General features: G+C 40.4%; 1 protein-coding gene across 5 annotated transcripts in view; it reads right to left on the bottom strand.

The window, feature by feature from the left end:
• arid1b (AT-rich interaction domain 1B) overlaps nt 1–18,665 on the bottom strand; it is a 132,639-nt gene that overhangs the window by 23,170 nt on the left and 90,804 nt on the right. For 4 of the 5 annotated variants that reach the window (XM_039692287.2, XM_089118456.1, XM_039692289.2 and 1 more), the window contains exons 8-11: nt 8,453–8,795; nt 4,449–4,589; nt 2,523–2,650; nt 732–838 (exon numbers count right to left, since the gene is read on the bottom strand). In XM_039692287.2, coding sequence (XP_039548221.2) covers nt 732–838; nt 2,523–2,650; nt 4,449–4,589; nt 8,453–8,795 — 719 coding nt within the window. The remainder of the gene's footprint in view (nt 1–731; nt 839–2,522; nt 2,651–4,448; nt 4,590–8,452; nt 8,796–18,665) is intronic. The other variant, XM_039692288.2, reaches the window with a different exon arrangement.

Below are 18,665 nucleotides of genomic sequence, written 5' to 3'. Positions count from 1 at the left end.
TGGCCGATCGTTTCGCTAGATAAGACCCTTATTCATCGTCTGGTGTCGTTTAAAGCCCTTTGAAGCTGCACTGAAACTCTCATTTGGACCTTGAACCGTTTGGTTCCCAATGAAGTCCATTATATGGAGAAAAATCCTGGAAAGTTTTCATCAAAAACCTTAATTTCTTTTCGACTGAAGAAAGAAAAACATGGACATCTTGGATGACATGGGGGTGAGTAAATTATCAGCAAAAGTTTTTTTAAAAGTGAACAACTCCTTTAAAGTTTCATTTTTCGGCAGTGCTGCATTGAACATGTCCGTGCTGGAAGCAAATTGGTGATCTAGATTTGGTGGATTTGGTAAATGGGTATTATTATAATAATTAGGCTATAACCAATTATTCAATTACATAATTATGGTGTTTAATTCTAACTCTCACACCATGTCCCAAGTACAACGCAAGATTCCAGCAGCAAAAGATAGATGAAAGTTAAAATGCAAGTTAAAACACAATCACAGCCAAAGAATGTGAAACATGAGATTCAACCAATGACATTTGAAAGTGGACTAAGACTTTTATCACTTGTTAGGACACATACACCTTTACTGAGCAGATATTAACAGAGTTATGGTTGAAGCAAAGGTCAGAGTCTGTTTGTAGGCTGTTACAGAGAAGGTTTTAGAGTAATGTTACTATTTACAGGGACTTAGAGTTATCTGTGAGCAGAGAGAGAAAGATGTCTTCATACCTTTGGCTTAGGGGGATCTGTGGCTGGTGTACCGCCCTCCTCCTTGTGCTCAGCTCTCAGTTTGGGATCGGTGGGCATCATGGTGTCCCCTGAGCCTGTCATAGGTCCTACAGGAAATTCAGACCCATAAACATCTGATCACACCCTCCAAACAAAGGTACATATTCAAAGTAGTCAAGAAATAACTTTGTACTGAAAGCAAAATAAGGCATTAAACTCCAGATGTATTGAATATTCTCAATATACACCACCAATCAACATTTTGGGGTTAGTAAGATACGTTTTTAACTTTTTTTTATTAAAGAAATACTTTTGCTCAGCAAGGAAGCTACACTATCAATCGTATTTTAATCATGATCACAATTTCTGCTTCTCCCGATGGATGAAAATCCGTCTTGTGATGTTGTTTATACGTCTATGTGGTGTTTTTAACATGCTTTAAGTCGACACCATTGCGGAGTATTTTCTCTGAGTGAATCAAAGACAGTCTCAAAATCACGGTTTGGTGTTTCTGACGTCACAAACTACCTCGTAACCAATCAGGTCAACGTGTGATCGTCAACGAGTGGATCTCTGAGCTGGAGGCGAGGCTCATTTGCATATTCATAGAACATGTCATATGGCATTTTGGTGATCATAGATGAGTTTTAAGTGATGAAATTCTTGACTACAGGGGGGCTTATATAATCCCATAATCGTCTGTAATATTTGCCCGCTGGTTATTTATCCAGAGAACATTTCATTTTTATTTTAGATTTGCGTTATCTTGCGTTGGTAATGAGTTTGCATTTTTTGCAGGTTTTCATGCATTAGCGCTTTTCGGCACCTCCCATCATTGAAAGCTCAGTAAACATGAAGGATGGGGTGCGCCCAAACGCTACCGGTGTTTTTCTATTCTCCGTAAGTAAATCTTGTAGCAGAGCTACAGAAAGCATTTTTCGGTGGTGAAAATCTATTAGCTACTAAAACTTCTTTGTCGTTACTCATTATTAATTTTACTATTAATAAGAAAAGATAAGGTAATGTGCATTAAAGGGGTCTTTTTTCATTTTTTATATTGTTGTCTGAGGTCAACTTATGACGTTCGCTTGGTTTTTTACATTAAAAAACATCAAAATGAATAAGTAATAGGCTACTTTCTACCCTAGTTTTGTAGGGGGGGGGGGGGGGGGTGGTTTATCCTCTTTGACATCATAGTTTCCCACTTTCAAAAACGCGTTTGCTGAGCCTGGTGTCAATAAAAGCTTTTATTGGACTAACAAGGACGTTTTCAGTTCTGAAACTTACAGGATATTCTTATAATATGATGACCTCTTAGACGTCAAAAGCTCAAGGAAAATTTGATTTCTCAGTTCATCACCCCTTTAATGTAAATGTCAAGTAATTTATTTATTTTTTGACTCATTCTTTTTATAAAAACGATTTAAAGGCTGAAATATGGGAGGTTTATCTTTTTATAACACTTTTTTTGTGAAAAATAATTTAAAGGCTGAAATATGTGAGGTTTGTTTTTTATAAAACCTTTTTTTTTTTGTGAAAAATGATTTAAAGGCTGAAACATGTTTACTATATGTGCCTAGGGGTGGGCCGGGGATGGCAGGGGTTGGTGGCAATATAAGTATCTGGATATTTTCCGCGGGGCGAGGGCTTCGATTACCTCTCTCCTTTTTGACCATACATGTGTTTGCATCCCTGATTAAAACATTTGGAACATTCCTTACACTAAATATTTGTAATCTTGAAATCTGATCGCTGAAACACTGAGATATATATGAAAACTCTCACGCTTACCTGTGGGCATTGTGTTGTAGGACGGTCCTTGAGGGGTCATCCTGGCCGAGCTGTTGCTCGGTGGATGGTTGTAGGGGCCTCCAGGAGCCATTCCGAGCATGTGGGACCCAGCCTGGTAACCGCTTGGCCTATGGATAACAGAACACAAACATTTAAAAAGAGCCTGTTTAAGTTGTGAAGATTTCAATGATAAGTTGTTAGTACACTTATTTTCTTTTCTTCTTTACTTCTAATAGCTGGCAAGCAACAAATATGCAGGGACAGTAGAGAGGGTTAAGACATTCAGGATTAATGCACAAAAGAAAAGGAAGTGCTGTTGCTTTGTGCTGTGTTGTTTGTAGTCCATGTTACACTTTAAGTCTTAAATAAGGTGCAATCTAGAATCGGTCAAAGTTGTACACTGCTGCTACCAAAACAACCAACAATTGTGCAAATCACATCTCGACTCAAACTAAAAACTGCACTAGGGCTACCCAGTTATTAATTAGAATAATATAGCCTGAGATTATAAAAATGGCTGCGACACCACAGGGCCAAAATAAACAGTTTTTACACTTGGTTCATTTTGGTCTCAACAAAAGGTCCACTTTTAAATCCAGAAACAGAAAATAAGTGGGCGAAACATGCTTAGTTTGGAGACAAAAGGCATTGTTACAATTTGAAGTATTTCCACACCCTGTTGAACATGAGAGCTACAGTTTCAATATGCCTTTTAGCCTTTAAAAGCAGGTCTTTAGTGTCAGCACTTGCAATATTTGTAGAAGTAATTGCAAATTTAATTTTAAAGGTGTATTAAGCAGTTGTAATATGTGTATATATATATATATATATATATATATATATATGAAGAGTTCAGATGCAAAAGCCTCTAAGTGCCATTGGAAATTTTCTTCTAAAATGATCATTTTTATCAAGCTTATATATTCAAGTTCAGTAATTTCACTTAAATGACAATTAATAGGTAATCCTCATTGCAATTTAAGTGAAATTACTGAACTTAAATATACAAGCTTGATAAAAATGATCATTCTAGAAGAAAATTTCAAATGGCACTTAGAGGCTTTTGCATCTGAACTCTTCATATATATATATATATATAAAATCAATTTAATCTTTGATTATATCTTAAAGGACAAGTTCACCATGTTTCTCCAAACTCATATCCGGTTACAGTTCAGTTAAACTTCTTACATTTGCTTAATTATAACAGCATATTATGCATATTCACAAGCAACTAACCCTAACCCAAAACTTATTAAATAATAGTACATGTAGTAAATTAACATTACTCTGTATTCTTTGTATAATTACACTGCAACAAAGGCACCTTAAAATAAAGTGTAACTGATAGAAGAATTTTCCCACAGCTCTTCTCCAGTATATCCAAAGTTTTGTGAAGTCACAGCAATAACTTCACATGAGTAACAGACCAAAATATAAATCATTATTCTCTGAAAATATTCCCTTCTGCTATAGTTTCTCAACATGTGATAACCAATGCGTATTTTCTTCTCGATGCATCAATTTTAAATCTGAATTCTGAGTTATATTAATGGAAAAAAGCTGCGTTAACAGATTTTGGAAAAGACAAATATGAGTACATGAAGACTCATTCTTTTCATTCTTGGGTGAACGATTCCTTCTAAACCTTTTTAGTCTTCCACTCCACTATATCTCTGAGCTACACAAGCTGCTGCTTCAGTTCTCCAATCTACAGAACATCCTCCGTTTTCTCCAGAGGATGCTTCTCCTCTCTCTGTGAAAGCTATATGGTTAGTCTTCTTAAATGCTCAGAATAAAACATAGCCGTGGTGGAGAAGAAAGGAGGAGCTAATGCATAGCACTTGGCTTGTGCCGTTTCTAGCGGATGCGAGCAGACTCAAGCAGAGGGAAGCCATCCAGCCATGGGTCCAATCTTAAACCTACCCAAACAGCTCAGTGTGAGGCTGGCCCTGGCCTTGCGCAGGACTGTAGTGAGGGTGATGGGGGTGAGGGATAGGGAAGGAGGCTGGCCGCCCCCCAGGCCCAGACAGGCCGGGGTACACAAGGGACCTGCCAAAGGGAGGCCTGAAGCAGGGGGAAGAGCATAAAGGTCTCCTTGGTGCCTGTTCACTTTTAATACAAATGAAATCTCAAAGGTGCACTGAATAATATCATGTTTGGCCTTGTCCCAAATCCTGCCCTTAGCATTATTTGGGGACATAAAATCTGTCCAGTGGAGGCCAACCAGTGAGGGATGAGCAAAATGACATATTGATGGTGGATAAAAGTTACAATGGTGTACCGTTCTGAATAATAAATGCTTCTGGAGGGTATAGAGAATATGACAAAATAAATATCTATCTGAATAAATGGCATTAACAGCACTCGACCACACACATTTGCTGTTCTCTCACATGAGAACGCTTATTGAATCACAGGAAAACAAATAAAAAGGGGATATCAATATTAACAACATCCAATGAAAAGATGGTGAATGTTTTTTGTAAATTAACTGATTGAATATGCAGTATTTAGACATTTTAAGCTCCATGAGTAGAGAGATTGTATAATTGGTTATGACAGAGCTCCTGATAAAAGCTTAAATTAACAGAATCGGTATCAATCGGCAATAAATTGGTATTGGCTATAAGAATCTATTACGAGCGCTACTAATATTATTTTTATTTTTTTTTTAGGGTTATTTTTTTTTTTAAACTGAGGTTTATTTTGTAACCTTAAATGGGTTGTTTACCTACAAATAAAACCTGTATAACTGTATTTCTTCTGTGAAATCTTTAAAAAATATATATTTTTTGTACATTCAATGGAAGTCAATAGTAACCAAATCTGTTTGCCTCGCAGAAGATAGTAAGTCAGACAGGTTTTGAACAACATAGCCAATTTTCATTTTTGGGAGAACAATCCATTTCATTGACAGGTGATCTAACCAATCATACTTCGCCATCCGCCATTTTGTCTGACAAAGCAGTCCGCCATTTTGTCCGACAAAGAGTTGGTAGATTAACATGGGGGGGGCATCCTTATGTTCATTCATGTTTATTTGATATAAATGCTATAAATAAACTAGAAGGAAGAGATGATTGGATCACGAGAAGCTTTAAAGCGATACTCCACTTTTTTTTGGAAATAGGCGCATTTTACAACTCCCCCAGAGTTAAACAGTTGAGTTTTACCGTTTTCGAATCCATTCAGCCGATTTTGTAATATTTAGAAGAATATCAGTAACCAGACAGTTTCTGGTCTCATTGACTTCCATAGTATATTTTTTTCCTACTATGGAAGTCAATGAGACCAGAAACTGTCTGGTTACTGGTATTCTTCTAAATATCAGAAAAGCGGCTGAATATATCCGAAAACGGTAAAACTCAACTGTTTAACTCTGGGGGAGTTGTAAAATGAGCCTATTTCCCAAAAAAGTGGAGTATCCCTTTAACTGATGCTCTACAGCGATCTGTCAGACACATTAAAGAGCCACAAAATGGTATTTATTGTTTAAATTTATTTTTAAAAATGACCAAATTTGAAAGGTGAGACTTTGTTTAAAGGAACACTCCGACTTTTTGGGACTTTAGCTTATTCACCTTACCCCCCAGAGTTAGATAAGTCCATACATACCTTTTTCATCTCCGTGCGTGCTATAAGTCTGTTTGACGCACCCACCGCTAGCCTAGCTTAGCACAAAGACTGGATGTGACTGGTTGCAGCTTTCATACTAATCCAAATGAGTGGCAAAATAACGCAAACGTTTTCCTATTTACATGTTGTGATTTGTATAGTCACATAATGTACAAATAACAAAGTCAAATGAGACACAGACATCTTTGAACCGTATAAAACCTGGGAACTATTCTCTGAAGGCGAAGCACTGCTACTTTGACAGCGTAATAACCGCATCACCGGAGACAAGCCGTGGTGAGGAGCGGAGAGTTCGCTCGGTGTTTGGGTAATAGAGTCAGCAATTTATAAATAGTAAAAGCGTAGTTTAGAGTCATGGGTTTTCGCTCTATTGTAAATAGCTGCGACTGTAAACAGGGGAGGTAACCATGTTTCACAGAATTCCAACTAAATATGCTGACTGGATGAAGAAATGGCTAACTTACTCTGGATATTTATCCAAACACACCTAAGATTATCAGGGGACATTACAGTATGTTTGCTCGGTACATTTCAATGAGGACGACTATTTTGAAAAAATGGAATTTGCCACACGGACCATAATGTGCTGAAGGATACGGCTATCCCATCGATAGCACAGACAGGACAAGTGGATCTGCAGCTGAGGTAAGTGATCCGTTATGTTTTTAGATGACCTACTGTAACAGTGCCTTTAGCCAGATCTAATGTAACGTTAGTGACACTATTATATGATTAGGGTATGAATATGTTTTTATCTTGATGCGGTGCGGACGCGCTTGGGGAAAATAAACGAGCGCGTTCACCGCGTTGAACTTGCACCCTGCGCGCGGCGCGCCTAGTAGCCTAAATTTGAAATAACCATGGAAATAACGAACTTGAGCGTGCAAAAGGGTACGATAGGCTGTGAGTTCATTGTGCAAAAACAATTTGTGCTATTACTTTCCCCTTATTCTATCCTATAGTAGCCTAATGCAATACTGTAGCCTATATTATATAGGCTAAATAGCCTACAATTGGTTCAGCTAATAAATTGCATTTAAAATATATTGATTCCTGTAATAATAATTATTTATTCATGTGATATTTATAAATCTGGGTGCGTTTTTGGTTGGAAATCAATGAAACATGGTACTGTATTACCTGGTCTCCCCTGTTTATTGTCACAGCTCATACAATAAAGCAAACACCCATGATAAACCTTGCTTTTCTATCTAACGTTAGTAATTGCTGACTCTTTATTCCAACGCTGAGCGAAGCGAACTCTCTACTCCTCGTCACGGTGCGTCTCAGGTGATTGTTATCACTCTGCCCAAGTAGCAGTGCTTCCCCTTCAGAAAATATAGTATTTATACAGTCAAAAGATGTCTGTGTCTCATTTGACTTTGTTATTTGTACATTATGTGACTATACAAACCACAACATGTAAATAGGAAAACGTTTGCGTTATTTTGCCACTCATTTGGATTAGTATGAAAGCTGCAACCAGTCACATCCAGTCTTTGTGCTAAGCTAGGCTAGCGGTGGGTGCGTCAAACAGACTTATAGCACGCACGGAGATGAAAAAGGTATGTATGGACTTATCTAACTCTGGGGGGTAAGGTGAATAGGCTAAAGTCCCAAAAAGTCGGAGTGTTCCTTTAATATGTTTAATATCAAAAGTAACCGAAAAGTAACCTGGTCTGTCCTGTCTGTCAGCATGTTTTCATAGTCTCCTCTCTGCTCCGCAATGTATTTTTCACTGCATGAGAACGGCGTAGCTTTTCGGACATAGCGACAGTAACTAAGGGGGGGCGGGTCTTTGCAAACGGTCAATGGGCTATATGCACGCATAAGTTCCGCATTTGACGCAAGGATGCTCGTCCATTTCCGGTTGTGTAGATTAAAGCGGAGGAAAACCGGAGAAAACGGGATTATGGCAGAGTCTTCAATATTTACTGTCCTCCCGTCTTTGAAATGAAGCGTACATACGTTTAGATGTAATTTTATATATATTTATGTTTATTTAATATAATTTTAAAAAGAAGCATAAACACAACGAGGGGTGTCTATTTTATCTGTTTTTGTGACTAACGTTTCATTAGTATAACCATGGAGTATAAAATTCAATATAAATTCTTGGTATTGCATTGGACTCTATGATCGGCGGAAGTTATCGAGCATCCTTAATCCTTCACCGGAAATAACGCCGTGCATAGAGCCCATTATGGATGAAATCTAGACCAAACATTACCAAATCATCTTGTTCAAGTAAAGCAGAAAGGCACTTAAAATGAATTAAGGCTCTGATTTACCTGGCCTGGCCCGAGGGGACTGGATTCTGCTGGGCAGATGCAGGGCTACTCTCATGGGGCTTGCGGCTGACATTAGGAGGAGGTGGACCCATCCCTGGGCCAGCCGACTGAGGCATGTTGGGAGAGGTCGGAGCCACACTGCTGGAGCCTGCGGAGTAAGGCCGGCCACCGGCTGCATGCCCTGGTCCTCGAGCCGTAGTCATAGAGCCACAGGGTTGCCCTGGACCCTGCCCATGCATTGGACTGCTGGCATTCATGCCAAGACTGTTGCTCATGCCTGGGCCGGGGCCACTGTAGTTGGCACCTGGTGCTCCGCCATAGTTAGGAGGCCGTGGGTAGTTACCTGGAGATAAACCAGACAGTTTTTATGTAAAAGTCCTAATACCATTATGTACATCTCACGAAATATCATAAAAATAAAAAAAATGCAATGCATGAACATTTTAAGAGTTAGCAAAACACGTCTCAAGAGCCCTGCAGTCTGTTGATAACATTCCATATTCGCTTCCTCTAGTTGTTTTTTAAATGCAAAAGAATATCTTGTGCGTTTTTCCAAACAATCCAAACTGAGTGCTATTGCTCAGTGATGCGCAGGCCAATTTATAAACAACCCGCACCCGACCAACGTTTTCAACTACCCCGCCCGCAACTCGGACCGCAAAAAAAGTAAGAAAATATCCTGACCGCATTTTTTAAAAGTAGCAAATGCTCATCATAGCGTCATTGTCATCATCTTTCATTATTATTTTCAAATGTCTCCCACACTTTTACTCTTTCTATTCGTGTATTTGCAGAGCTTCCACTCCCCAGTCTTCACCTTTTCTCTTGCCGCCTCCATCTCTCTGCAGACTGTAGTGATCATAGGCATGGCCGGTTCGTGAACGAATCGTTCTTTTGAACAGGTTCTTTTGAGTGAACCGGTCGAACCAGTACACTAAATCGAACTGAATCGTTTGAAACATTTCGCGTCATGTGTCAGTGCTGATCCACAAGTTACTAAAGTTACTCAATTTCAGACATGCCTGACAAGTTCCTCCGAATCGAAATAAACCAATATCGCGGAGTATATTTTACTCCAGTAACTCTAACAGTTCACTGAACTGAGACATGTTGGTGCCACTGTTGAGACAAGTGATGAGCACGAGCAGCTGAAACTGCGCATCCGCGTACTACCGAACGCACAGGTACAGCGGTTCTCGGATCACCAGTACAGAACCGAGAACTGTTTAGACTGAGCTTGTGCGTCATCTTCGTGCCAGTTATTCAGCCAATAAAGTGTAGGCCTATATATATCTTGGAAAATTGTGTCTAGTACTATACAAATACAAAGGTTTAATTAGCATCTTTTTTCAAACGACCCAACCGACCGCGACCCGAATATCATTAAAAATATTTTTGGATGACTCGTAACTCCGGGTACCCGCGGGTGACCGCAGGCACCCGCTCATTTTGGATCAACCTGCGCATCACTCCTATTGCTGTGCTGATTTTACAGTTACCTTTCCCTTACAGACAACCTAGCAGTATTCACAATGTGCCTCAGTAATGTTATCAATCTGGTTTTGGTCAATTTCGAGTATGGATCCTTAATGAATGGCTATAATTTTATCGGATTTTTTTCTTTTTCTTTGATCCACTGGATTCCAACATGGGAACATGGATGAAAGCCACACTTTTAACATCAAAATTGCTTAAATATCAGGTTGCTTTTCACTTAAGTGAGCCCTATGTAGTTCTTTGCTGACACTCTTGGGAGCTTTATTAAATGGGAAAGTGATTCACAATGTAATGTATATTCATGAAATGAAACAGGTTTGGAATGACATGAGGACAAATAAATAACAGATTTTTGGGGTCCATTTTGATATCTTCTCTTTGAAGTCCAAATCATTCTTTTCTTTCTCTGTTCCTACTCAGGAAGTCAAATTATCAAATCTTTGTGGGAGAGCATTGGAAGCTAGTGAATGCTGGACACATTTCAGCCAAATTGACATTCTTCACTTTAACTAGTGTGGGACCACAGCCCCAGCAAGCCATCAGAGAGCCCGTTGTTAATAAAGTATGTCTCCTCATGACATGTTTCAAGATCAACAGTCTGAGGACATTTAGCCTGACACCCACTGGACGCCAAGTTTCTCTTGTCAAGTTTTTCAGGGGACGAGACATCATGTCCACCACGTGGAGTTCCGTCTAATATGCTGATGTGCATAATGGGCATAAATTTAATCGTGCCCAGATCGCTGCTTGGCAGGAGGAGCTTGCCAAGCAGCGTTTCAGTCACAATTAGAACTGGGATTTCCATTCCTCAAGCTGTCGAAACGTTGAGATCTCTGGTTCATTCAGGTTTCAAGAGTTCCCTGTGGAAATCAGAGAGTCTTGGCATGTTTTCCACTTTCCCAGTGTAAAAAAAAAGAGAACTAAAAATGTATTCCAAAATCACATTAAGCAGGTTGAGAGGAAAGGAAGGGGGATACTGGCTTTTTGCCCCTATTCTGTAGTTTCACTGAGACCCTTAACAAGCTCCTTCACGGTGGGGAGGACGGACACTCCAGTCTGCGAGGATGTAGAAGTGGACCTGGCGCAATGCCAATTACAGAGAAATGCCAAACTGCTGTCAGACACTCTGTGGTGACTTTCCTCCATCCCTGTTAATCTCGACATTCCCTCAGGTGAAAAAGAGGGAAAGATGCCATGAATGTGAAGGATACAGGCGGATGCCCTTCTGAGCGTTGCATGGATGACAGAGGGTTTGGGACATGGCAACCCTGTTTGAAGCCTACTGTAAAAAGATGTGCATCTCACCTTGTTTTAAAGACCAATGTTTCTGTAATTCGGCTACACAAAATGACAAAGCTTGTTCTGACACAACAGGACTCAAAGGCTTCCCACTTTCCCTGCCTTCAACTCAATTCACATCAACTACTAACCTTCGAGTCAAAGACAATTCACTGTTTTAAGGGAATGTATAATGGAAAGGGGGATTTTCCTTGCTTGTTTGAATCTCTGCAGATCAAATGCACTTTAAAATTCATAAGCCTAGCCTTATGCTAAAATGCTTTTAATTTACAATTTTCAATCAATACCCCATAATGACAAACCTTGGGTTTACCTCGTTACATCCAATTTCTCCAAGATCATCTCTGAGGATGTATCTACGCTTTGATTTGATGGGACATGATCATATAAGGTATAAGGTCTAACAGCTGAAAATACATATCAAAATAAAACCAAGCCATGCAGTCAAATGTACAAACAATGTGTCTGGGCACAGTGTTGAGACACAGATCTGGGGAAGGCTACAAATAATTCTGCGGCATTAATGGGTTCACACGAGCACAGTGGCCTCCATATCTCTTAAAAGGGAAAGGTTTAAGATCTCTTCCAAGAGCTTGCTGCCCGGCCAAACTGCGAGAGAAGGGCCTTGGCCTCAAGAGAAGGGCCTTGGTGACCAAGAAACTGATGGTCACTCTGGTTAAGCTCCAGAGATCATGCATGCCAACCATCAACCATCACTACAACACTACACCAATATGGGCTTTATGGCAGGGTGACAACACCAAAGCATGTCCTCAGCGCAAAACCCATTTAACCATGCTAGGAATTTGCAAAAAGGACATCTAAAAGACTGTGCTTTATCTGGTCTGATGAATCTCGATTACAAGCGTCATGTCTGGAGGAAACCAGGCACCACTCATAACCTTGGCAATACCATTAAAACCATGGTGGTTGTAGTATCATGCTAAGAGGGTGTTCATGAGTGGCAAGGACTGGGTGAATGGTCGGTGTAAAAGGAAAGCTGAACACAACAAAATACTAAGATATCTTAAGAGTCCTTAGGAGCCCAGATGGGTCAAAGGTTCACCTTCCAGCAAAGACCCTAAGCACACAGCCAAGACATGCAAGTGTGGCTTAGGGGCAAGTCTGTAAATGTCTGGCCCAGCCAGATCCCGGATTTGAATGTTCCCCATCCAACTTAAAGAGCGCTTAAGAGGATCTCCAGGGAAGAATGACAGAAGCTTGTCTTAGGCCACGTTTACACAAAGCCTGGTATTTAGCAAAACGAATATTTTCCCCCTCTCCGTTTTCAAAAATAACATCGTTTACACACCCGCATAAATACGCTGTCGAGCGCCATCATAACTATGCCAAACCTATTGGCGGCAGTGTAGGGGTTAAGGACAAAGCCATTCAAGCCAATCAGAATCCTCAGAAACGACAAGAGAGAACCTAAAACATTGTTTCTCCCAGTTCACACGACAACACATAACCGGCGTTTTCAGAAATCTCCACTTTGGCCGGAGTTTTTAGAAATAATCGTTTTCAGTGATAAAAACGGCGTTTTCGTGTAAATGACAGGCAAAACGCAGAGAAATATCGGCGTTTTCCCATCGTGTAAACGGGGCCTTAGGCTGTAGAGCATGCCAAAGGTGCTTCAACTTTAATAATGTGTTAAGGGTCTGAATATTTGCAATGAATACAATGTGATATTTGTAATAAATGTTCAGTTATCACAAATCTGGGTTTAGCCTTGCCATTATGGTAGTATGGATTGTAGAATATTGTGATGAAAATGAAGGAGTCTGAATACTTTCTGAATGCACTGTATGACCGCCAATGTTTACACTAGCTGATTTTTCAGCAGATCTTCAATCATAATCCTCATTTGCATAGTTGATGGAGAATTGGCTCTCAGCAGGGGAGCCTTAACAGCCGCAGTGACTCAACTCCCCGCTGAGTTAATGGACTTACTGACTAGAAATCAGCTTCTGTTTCAGTCGAAATGATCATTCAGTCGGTGGGGTGATCACTTGGCCATGGCAGTGACCAATGAGCCTCTGAAGAAGCAACAATATATTGTCCTGCTTGAGTCTCAGAGAGAAACTGTTGTCAACAAACCGTCGACAAGTAACAAGAAGTTATCCTGCTTCTTGGAGAGAAAACTCAAAGGCTGTCATCCCTCTGCCATATCTAATCACAGTATGTGACAGACCTCCAACAGAAGAGGGCGAGATTTCATCAAATACAGTAGGCAGGTGAGACAACCCTGACCAAAATCTAGTTGTTTTGGTTTGGTTAGTGAGGAGTTGTCTTTACACATCAACACACTATTCAGTAAAATGAGAGTCCTTAATGAATGTAAGTGTGACTTACATTGGTCAGTTTCACATGTGAACAGGTTAGTCAATCATAAAGGTAATTACCATTTAGAAGTCTTAGGCTGAATCCCAATTCTCTGTCATACCCCTTCCCCTTAGTTTTGCGCGTTCATGTGAGAGGAAGGGCTATCCCAATTCTCATTTTGATCTAGGGGTAGGGGTAAGGTGAAGGGGTGTATATACCCCTTAAGACCAAGAATTTTCGCGAGCTTACTTGAAACCAAGGGGTAAGATATGCACTGCGCAACTGGCAACAATGGCGGGCATACCATCCAGAGTTCAAAAGTTTTTTCGCTTAAATGATTGATAAAAAAAAATATGACCGTCTTGTTTTGTGCTCTACACAGTTATGTACATATATATTTGCAACTGTGTTGTTTATTGAAACGTTTTTAAAGTTTTTAAAAATCGCTACTTTGCTACGCTAGGCTATGCTAACGTTACATTGCTGATTTCAGTCCCACATTTCAAGATCACCCAAAATGTCCAGGATTCAGCTTTTGCTTTCTACAGTCGCCATTCATTATGTGTAAATTATTTGACACTGACACGTACGTGATCAGCTTCTCAGATGATGCATTCAGCTTCAAACGGATCCCGACTGAGACGAAAACACGGGAATATTAGATCAACAATACATTCAGATTCACCGATTTAAATGAATGAATTCAGTCCGATTGAACCAACACCTTGTGCATGTAAACATAATAAATAGTGAAAACAGAAAGCAAAAGCCCAATCCCGGACATTTTGACGGCATCCTGAAAGTTTTGAGAAGTTTGTGATCAACACTTGTTGCCCCGGGTGACACAGACGCCAGTTACGGACGATGCAAGATTACGTAACCGAGTGGTGTCTCATTTCATAGGGGTATGTTTGCACTAGTGCTTACCACTCGGTTTCGAGGGACAAGGGTAAGGGGTGGAGGGGGGGGTAAGGGCTAGGGGTAAGACAGAGAATTGGGATTCAGCCTTAAAGGTACAGGAGCTAAAACTTGATTATTATGAAAAATAATTTATATAAGGTGGGGGTTTACATGCATCTATCCAATCATTTTCCAAACTGCTTGTCCTATTGAGGTTGTGGTGATGCTGAACTCTAGTGTTTGGGGTCTTAAGCAGGGTAACACCCTGGACAGATGGCCAGTTCATCACAGTTCTTATACACATGCTATTACACCTAAGGACAACTTAGGCTACAGTCAGGCAGTCAGTCCAAATCCAATTTTTGTGCATATTCGATTGAAATCCATTCAGATTTAGCTAGTGTGAACGGCAAAAAATCATGTCGAATGTGATTTTTACAAATCCGTTTCAAGTTACATCCATAGATGTTTTGAAATCCTATTCAAATCGCATTTCTGGAAATCCGTTTCAGTCTGACCGCTCTGATTGGATTTTGTGACTTTCTTATGTCACGTTGCGTACGTTGTTGCCGGACGAGCAGAAAATGACAATATAACAGAGCATGTTTGTAAATGAATGGAAAAAAGCTGTGCATACCAGCCTCCAACAGTTCTGCCGCTGCCTTAAAAGACGCAGTAGACAAGCGTGGCATCTACACATTGTCATGTTGTACAATTTAAATATGGTAAAATGGTAAATAGACTGCATTTATATAGTAGGCTGGGTAAAACCAAACCATTCTCAGTTTGTAACTGAGTTATGGTCTGGCAAAGCTTCATAGACAAATCATTTCCAAAGGGGCGTCACCAACGGACGTAGCTCCGCGTAGCTCAAGTATCCCTGGGCGCAATTGGATAGACCTAAAACCAATCAGAGCGCTGAAGGAGATGACGTTTGCAGAACGACGTTCGTCTATTTGAATAAACGAGCAGACAATCTGATTAGCTACTTGCTCTACGTTTATTTAAAATTAAAATTGTGCTTTCCATTATATAAATCACACACAGTAAACAAAATCTTAACCGCAATGAACTTTGCAATTTAGACGTACGCAAACTGAGACCTTACTGTCTATGGGTGAGACGTGCATGCTCGGGCAGATTCGGATTGAAGTCGTTCATCCTCGGACGCGGCGCCGCTACAAAAAAAGTCGTGCACACATCCAAGGGGAATGGGGTCGGCCTTGCGCACCGAACTCATTTCAAATCATTTTTGCCGCACACCTTCACGCTCGTGCGGACGCGTTGAGTATAAACAAGGCTTTACTCCGTGTCAGCGCGCGCTCTGATCGGTAAAGGTGCACAGACCTCTCCTGAATCATCTCCAGCAGTAGCAGTCTCTGAAGCACCACTAACTCTGCCTCCGAATCCCTCGTAAGCTGATATTAGAATTTAAACATTCTCTATGATAAAAAAAAATGTTTGTGAAAAAAAAAATATTTTAATAACATAGCTTTGGCGGTTATAGAGGGCTAATGACAGTGTTCAACTATAACCATCACACCGCTTTGTGAATATACAAAATCTGCTTCACCGTCGCTGTGCTGTCGTCATCGTGTAAAGCCCGCCCCAACGTTTCTGATTGGAGCCGCGATTTCGGAGGACTGGAAATGGTCTTGAATGAGCTCTTTCCCAGACTAATTTGAAGAGCAAATCTAAATTTGCCGGAAGTTGTCTGGGTTTTCCCAGGCTATTTATATAGCGCTTTCACAGACCCAATGGCCACCAAAGCAATTTACATATTGCCTCGCATTCACACATTCATACACCAATGGCGGTGTCAGCCATGCAAGGCGCCATCCAGCTCGTCGGGAGCAACTGGGGTTAGGTGTCTTGCTCATGGACACCTCGACACTTGGTCAGGTGGAACTGGGTATTGAACCACCAACCTTCTGGTTTGTCAACATGACATCATGATTTTTGCGTAAACATACACGCCACTTTCGAGTCAAGTGGCGTGTTATCTCTACGCATTTTGAGCTATCCGCGTTTATGCATGTATGTCTACGCCATTAACGTCCGAGTGATTCCGCGTGTCTGTACACGCCGTCAAATGTCCGCGCGAAATGAAGCAAAATGTAGATCTACATCTCGGGAGCGATCTCTTTTTTTCCTAGGATGGTAAGGGAACACTCATAAACGTCATTAACCCCAGTGACGGTTAGGTTTAGGGACGGGGTTGAGGTAAGTCATATATTTATATAAACAGTAATAATTTTAAGTCAACGGCGTTCATAAACACGCTGAAAAGCGATTATGCGTCTTGATAGCACGCCAAAAATCGAAATACGAATTGGCGTGTCATGCACACGCTACTTCATGAGATCAGCCTTTGTAGACAACCTACATGAACCACTGAGCCACTGCCGCTCTATTGCCAAGTTACTTGAGTTTACAGAAATTACTAGATCACTAGATTGAAATAGACAACATCTCTCTTACAAACCCCTCCATGTTGCAGTTGTTGTTGTATTTGGCGTTAGGGCTGCACGATTCTTCCTAAAATGTGAATCACGATTTTTCTCCATGGGAATTGAGATCTCGATTCTCTTACACGATTCTCTTTTTTTTTTCTCCATCCAAAATGTATTGCACTCAAGTAAAAAAAAAAAAAAAAAAAAAAAAACACAAGACAGTCTAATAAAGTGCAGTAACAAAAAAAATCTAAATTGTTTAAGCTGGTTCTTTGGGGCTAGCCTATGTGTATTAGTCATGAACTAAAAGTAAGTGTAGGCTATATTTAATATTTTCTGGCTAGTTTACTATAGCTTTTTTTTATAATCAGACATCACACTTTCACCCAAACAAGTTTAAATGGGTAGCCTAAATCTTCTATAAATATTTGAGTCTTCATATCAAAAACTCTCCAAAATGAAGACCTCTCTCTCTCTCTCTCTCTGATTGAAGACCTCTCTCTCTCTCTCTCTCTCTCTCTCCGCCCTTTCAAGCGCAGCAGTTTCTATTCTACATCATCACTCGCCGATCAAACTAGGCTTTGGCGGGACTAATATGTGCTAAAGCGGCCTCCAAAAAGCAGACGATCTGACGGTTTTAGAAGATTAACAAACCGAAATTAAAAAACAGACCCGCCCTATTTGAGACGAGCTTTTATTTACCCAAACCTGCAGCCACACAGGCGTGTAAAAGATACAGGCGTCTATGGGACTCGGCTATTATTTTTATATAAGTTTTAAGGTACTTCAGTTCTTGTTAAAACTGACTAGACATTGTGTGAAACTACTTTTTGAGTGAAATCATTAATTTTGTCCCTCAAAAGTGTGCTTTCACTTTAATTGAGCGCGCGTTTCACTGCTGCTCACGCGCTGCCCCTGCGCCCGGTGAATCCTTTGATTAACATGCAAGCCCAAAAAAAATATGCGCTGCTCACGTGCAACAACTTTAATTTAGTTAGACATTCCCTGATGAAACGTCCGCATGATTGATTTGTGAATTATTGTTTTGTTTTTGTGTGAGTGTGACCAATATAACGCGTGAATGCAGCATGATCTGAATGCAGGGAAATACACGGAAGTGAATCGCCATCATTAAGAAAGGAGATCGCATTTATGTTTGAATCGAGATCGTGATTTTTTTTCGATTAATCGTGCAGCCCTATTTGGCGTATTCAGTCATTTTAAATCAGAATCTAATCGGCTGCACAAATAATCAATTTGGACTGAGAGATAGCCTTAGAATCACCTCTCATTCACCTCTTGTCTTTGGATTGCCTTCCGGCTCAGCCAGAACTCGAACCGAGGACCTTCTTGCTGTGGCCACAGCGCTATCCCCTGAGCCACTATGCCCCTGGGTTATAAGGGCGTTTCCACCAAGCCTGAGTTCAGGTTGTAATGCACAACAAAATTAGCCGTAGCACCGAAACTCTTGCATGCAGTGCTACCAGGCTACTGATGAACGCAGTGCAAGCCCCGTTGCCTGTTAATATAGGCGCCAAAATGAATCAATGTAAACCAAGATGTAATAAACTAGTCTAAGGGTAAGTGAGAGAGAGGGGAAAATGGTTTAAAAAAACCCTCAAAATTATTAATGTTTGCATTAAAAGTAGACTTCAGGAAACAATAAAATGCTTAATTTGATGTTCTTCCAAACTATGAATTGACTGAGGCATCTTTTCATGGATCCCATCAATCTGTGT

The sequence above is a fragment of the Pimephales promelas genome, chromosome 13 (genome assembly GCF_988280905.1).
Source record: "Pimephales promelas chromosome 13, fPimPro1.hap1.1, whole genome shotgun sequence".
Lineage (NCBI taxonomy): Eukaryota > Metazoa > Chordata > Actinopteri > Cypriniformes > Leuciscidae > Pimephales > Pimephales promelas.
This window is presented reverse-complemented; position numbering and strand designations above follow the sequence as displayed.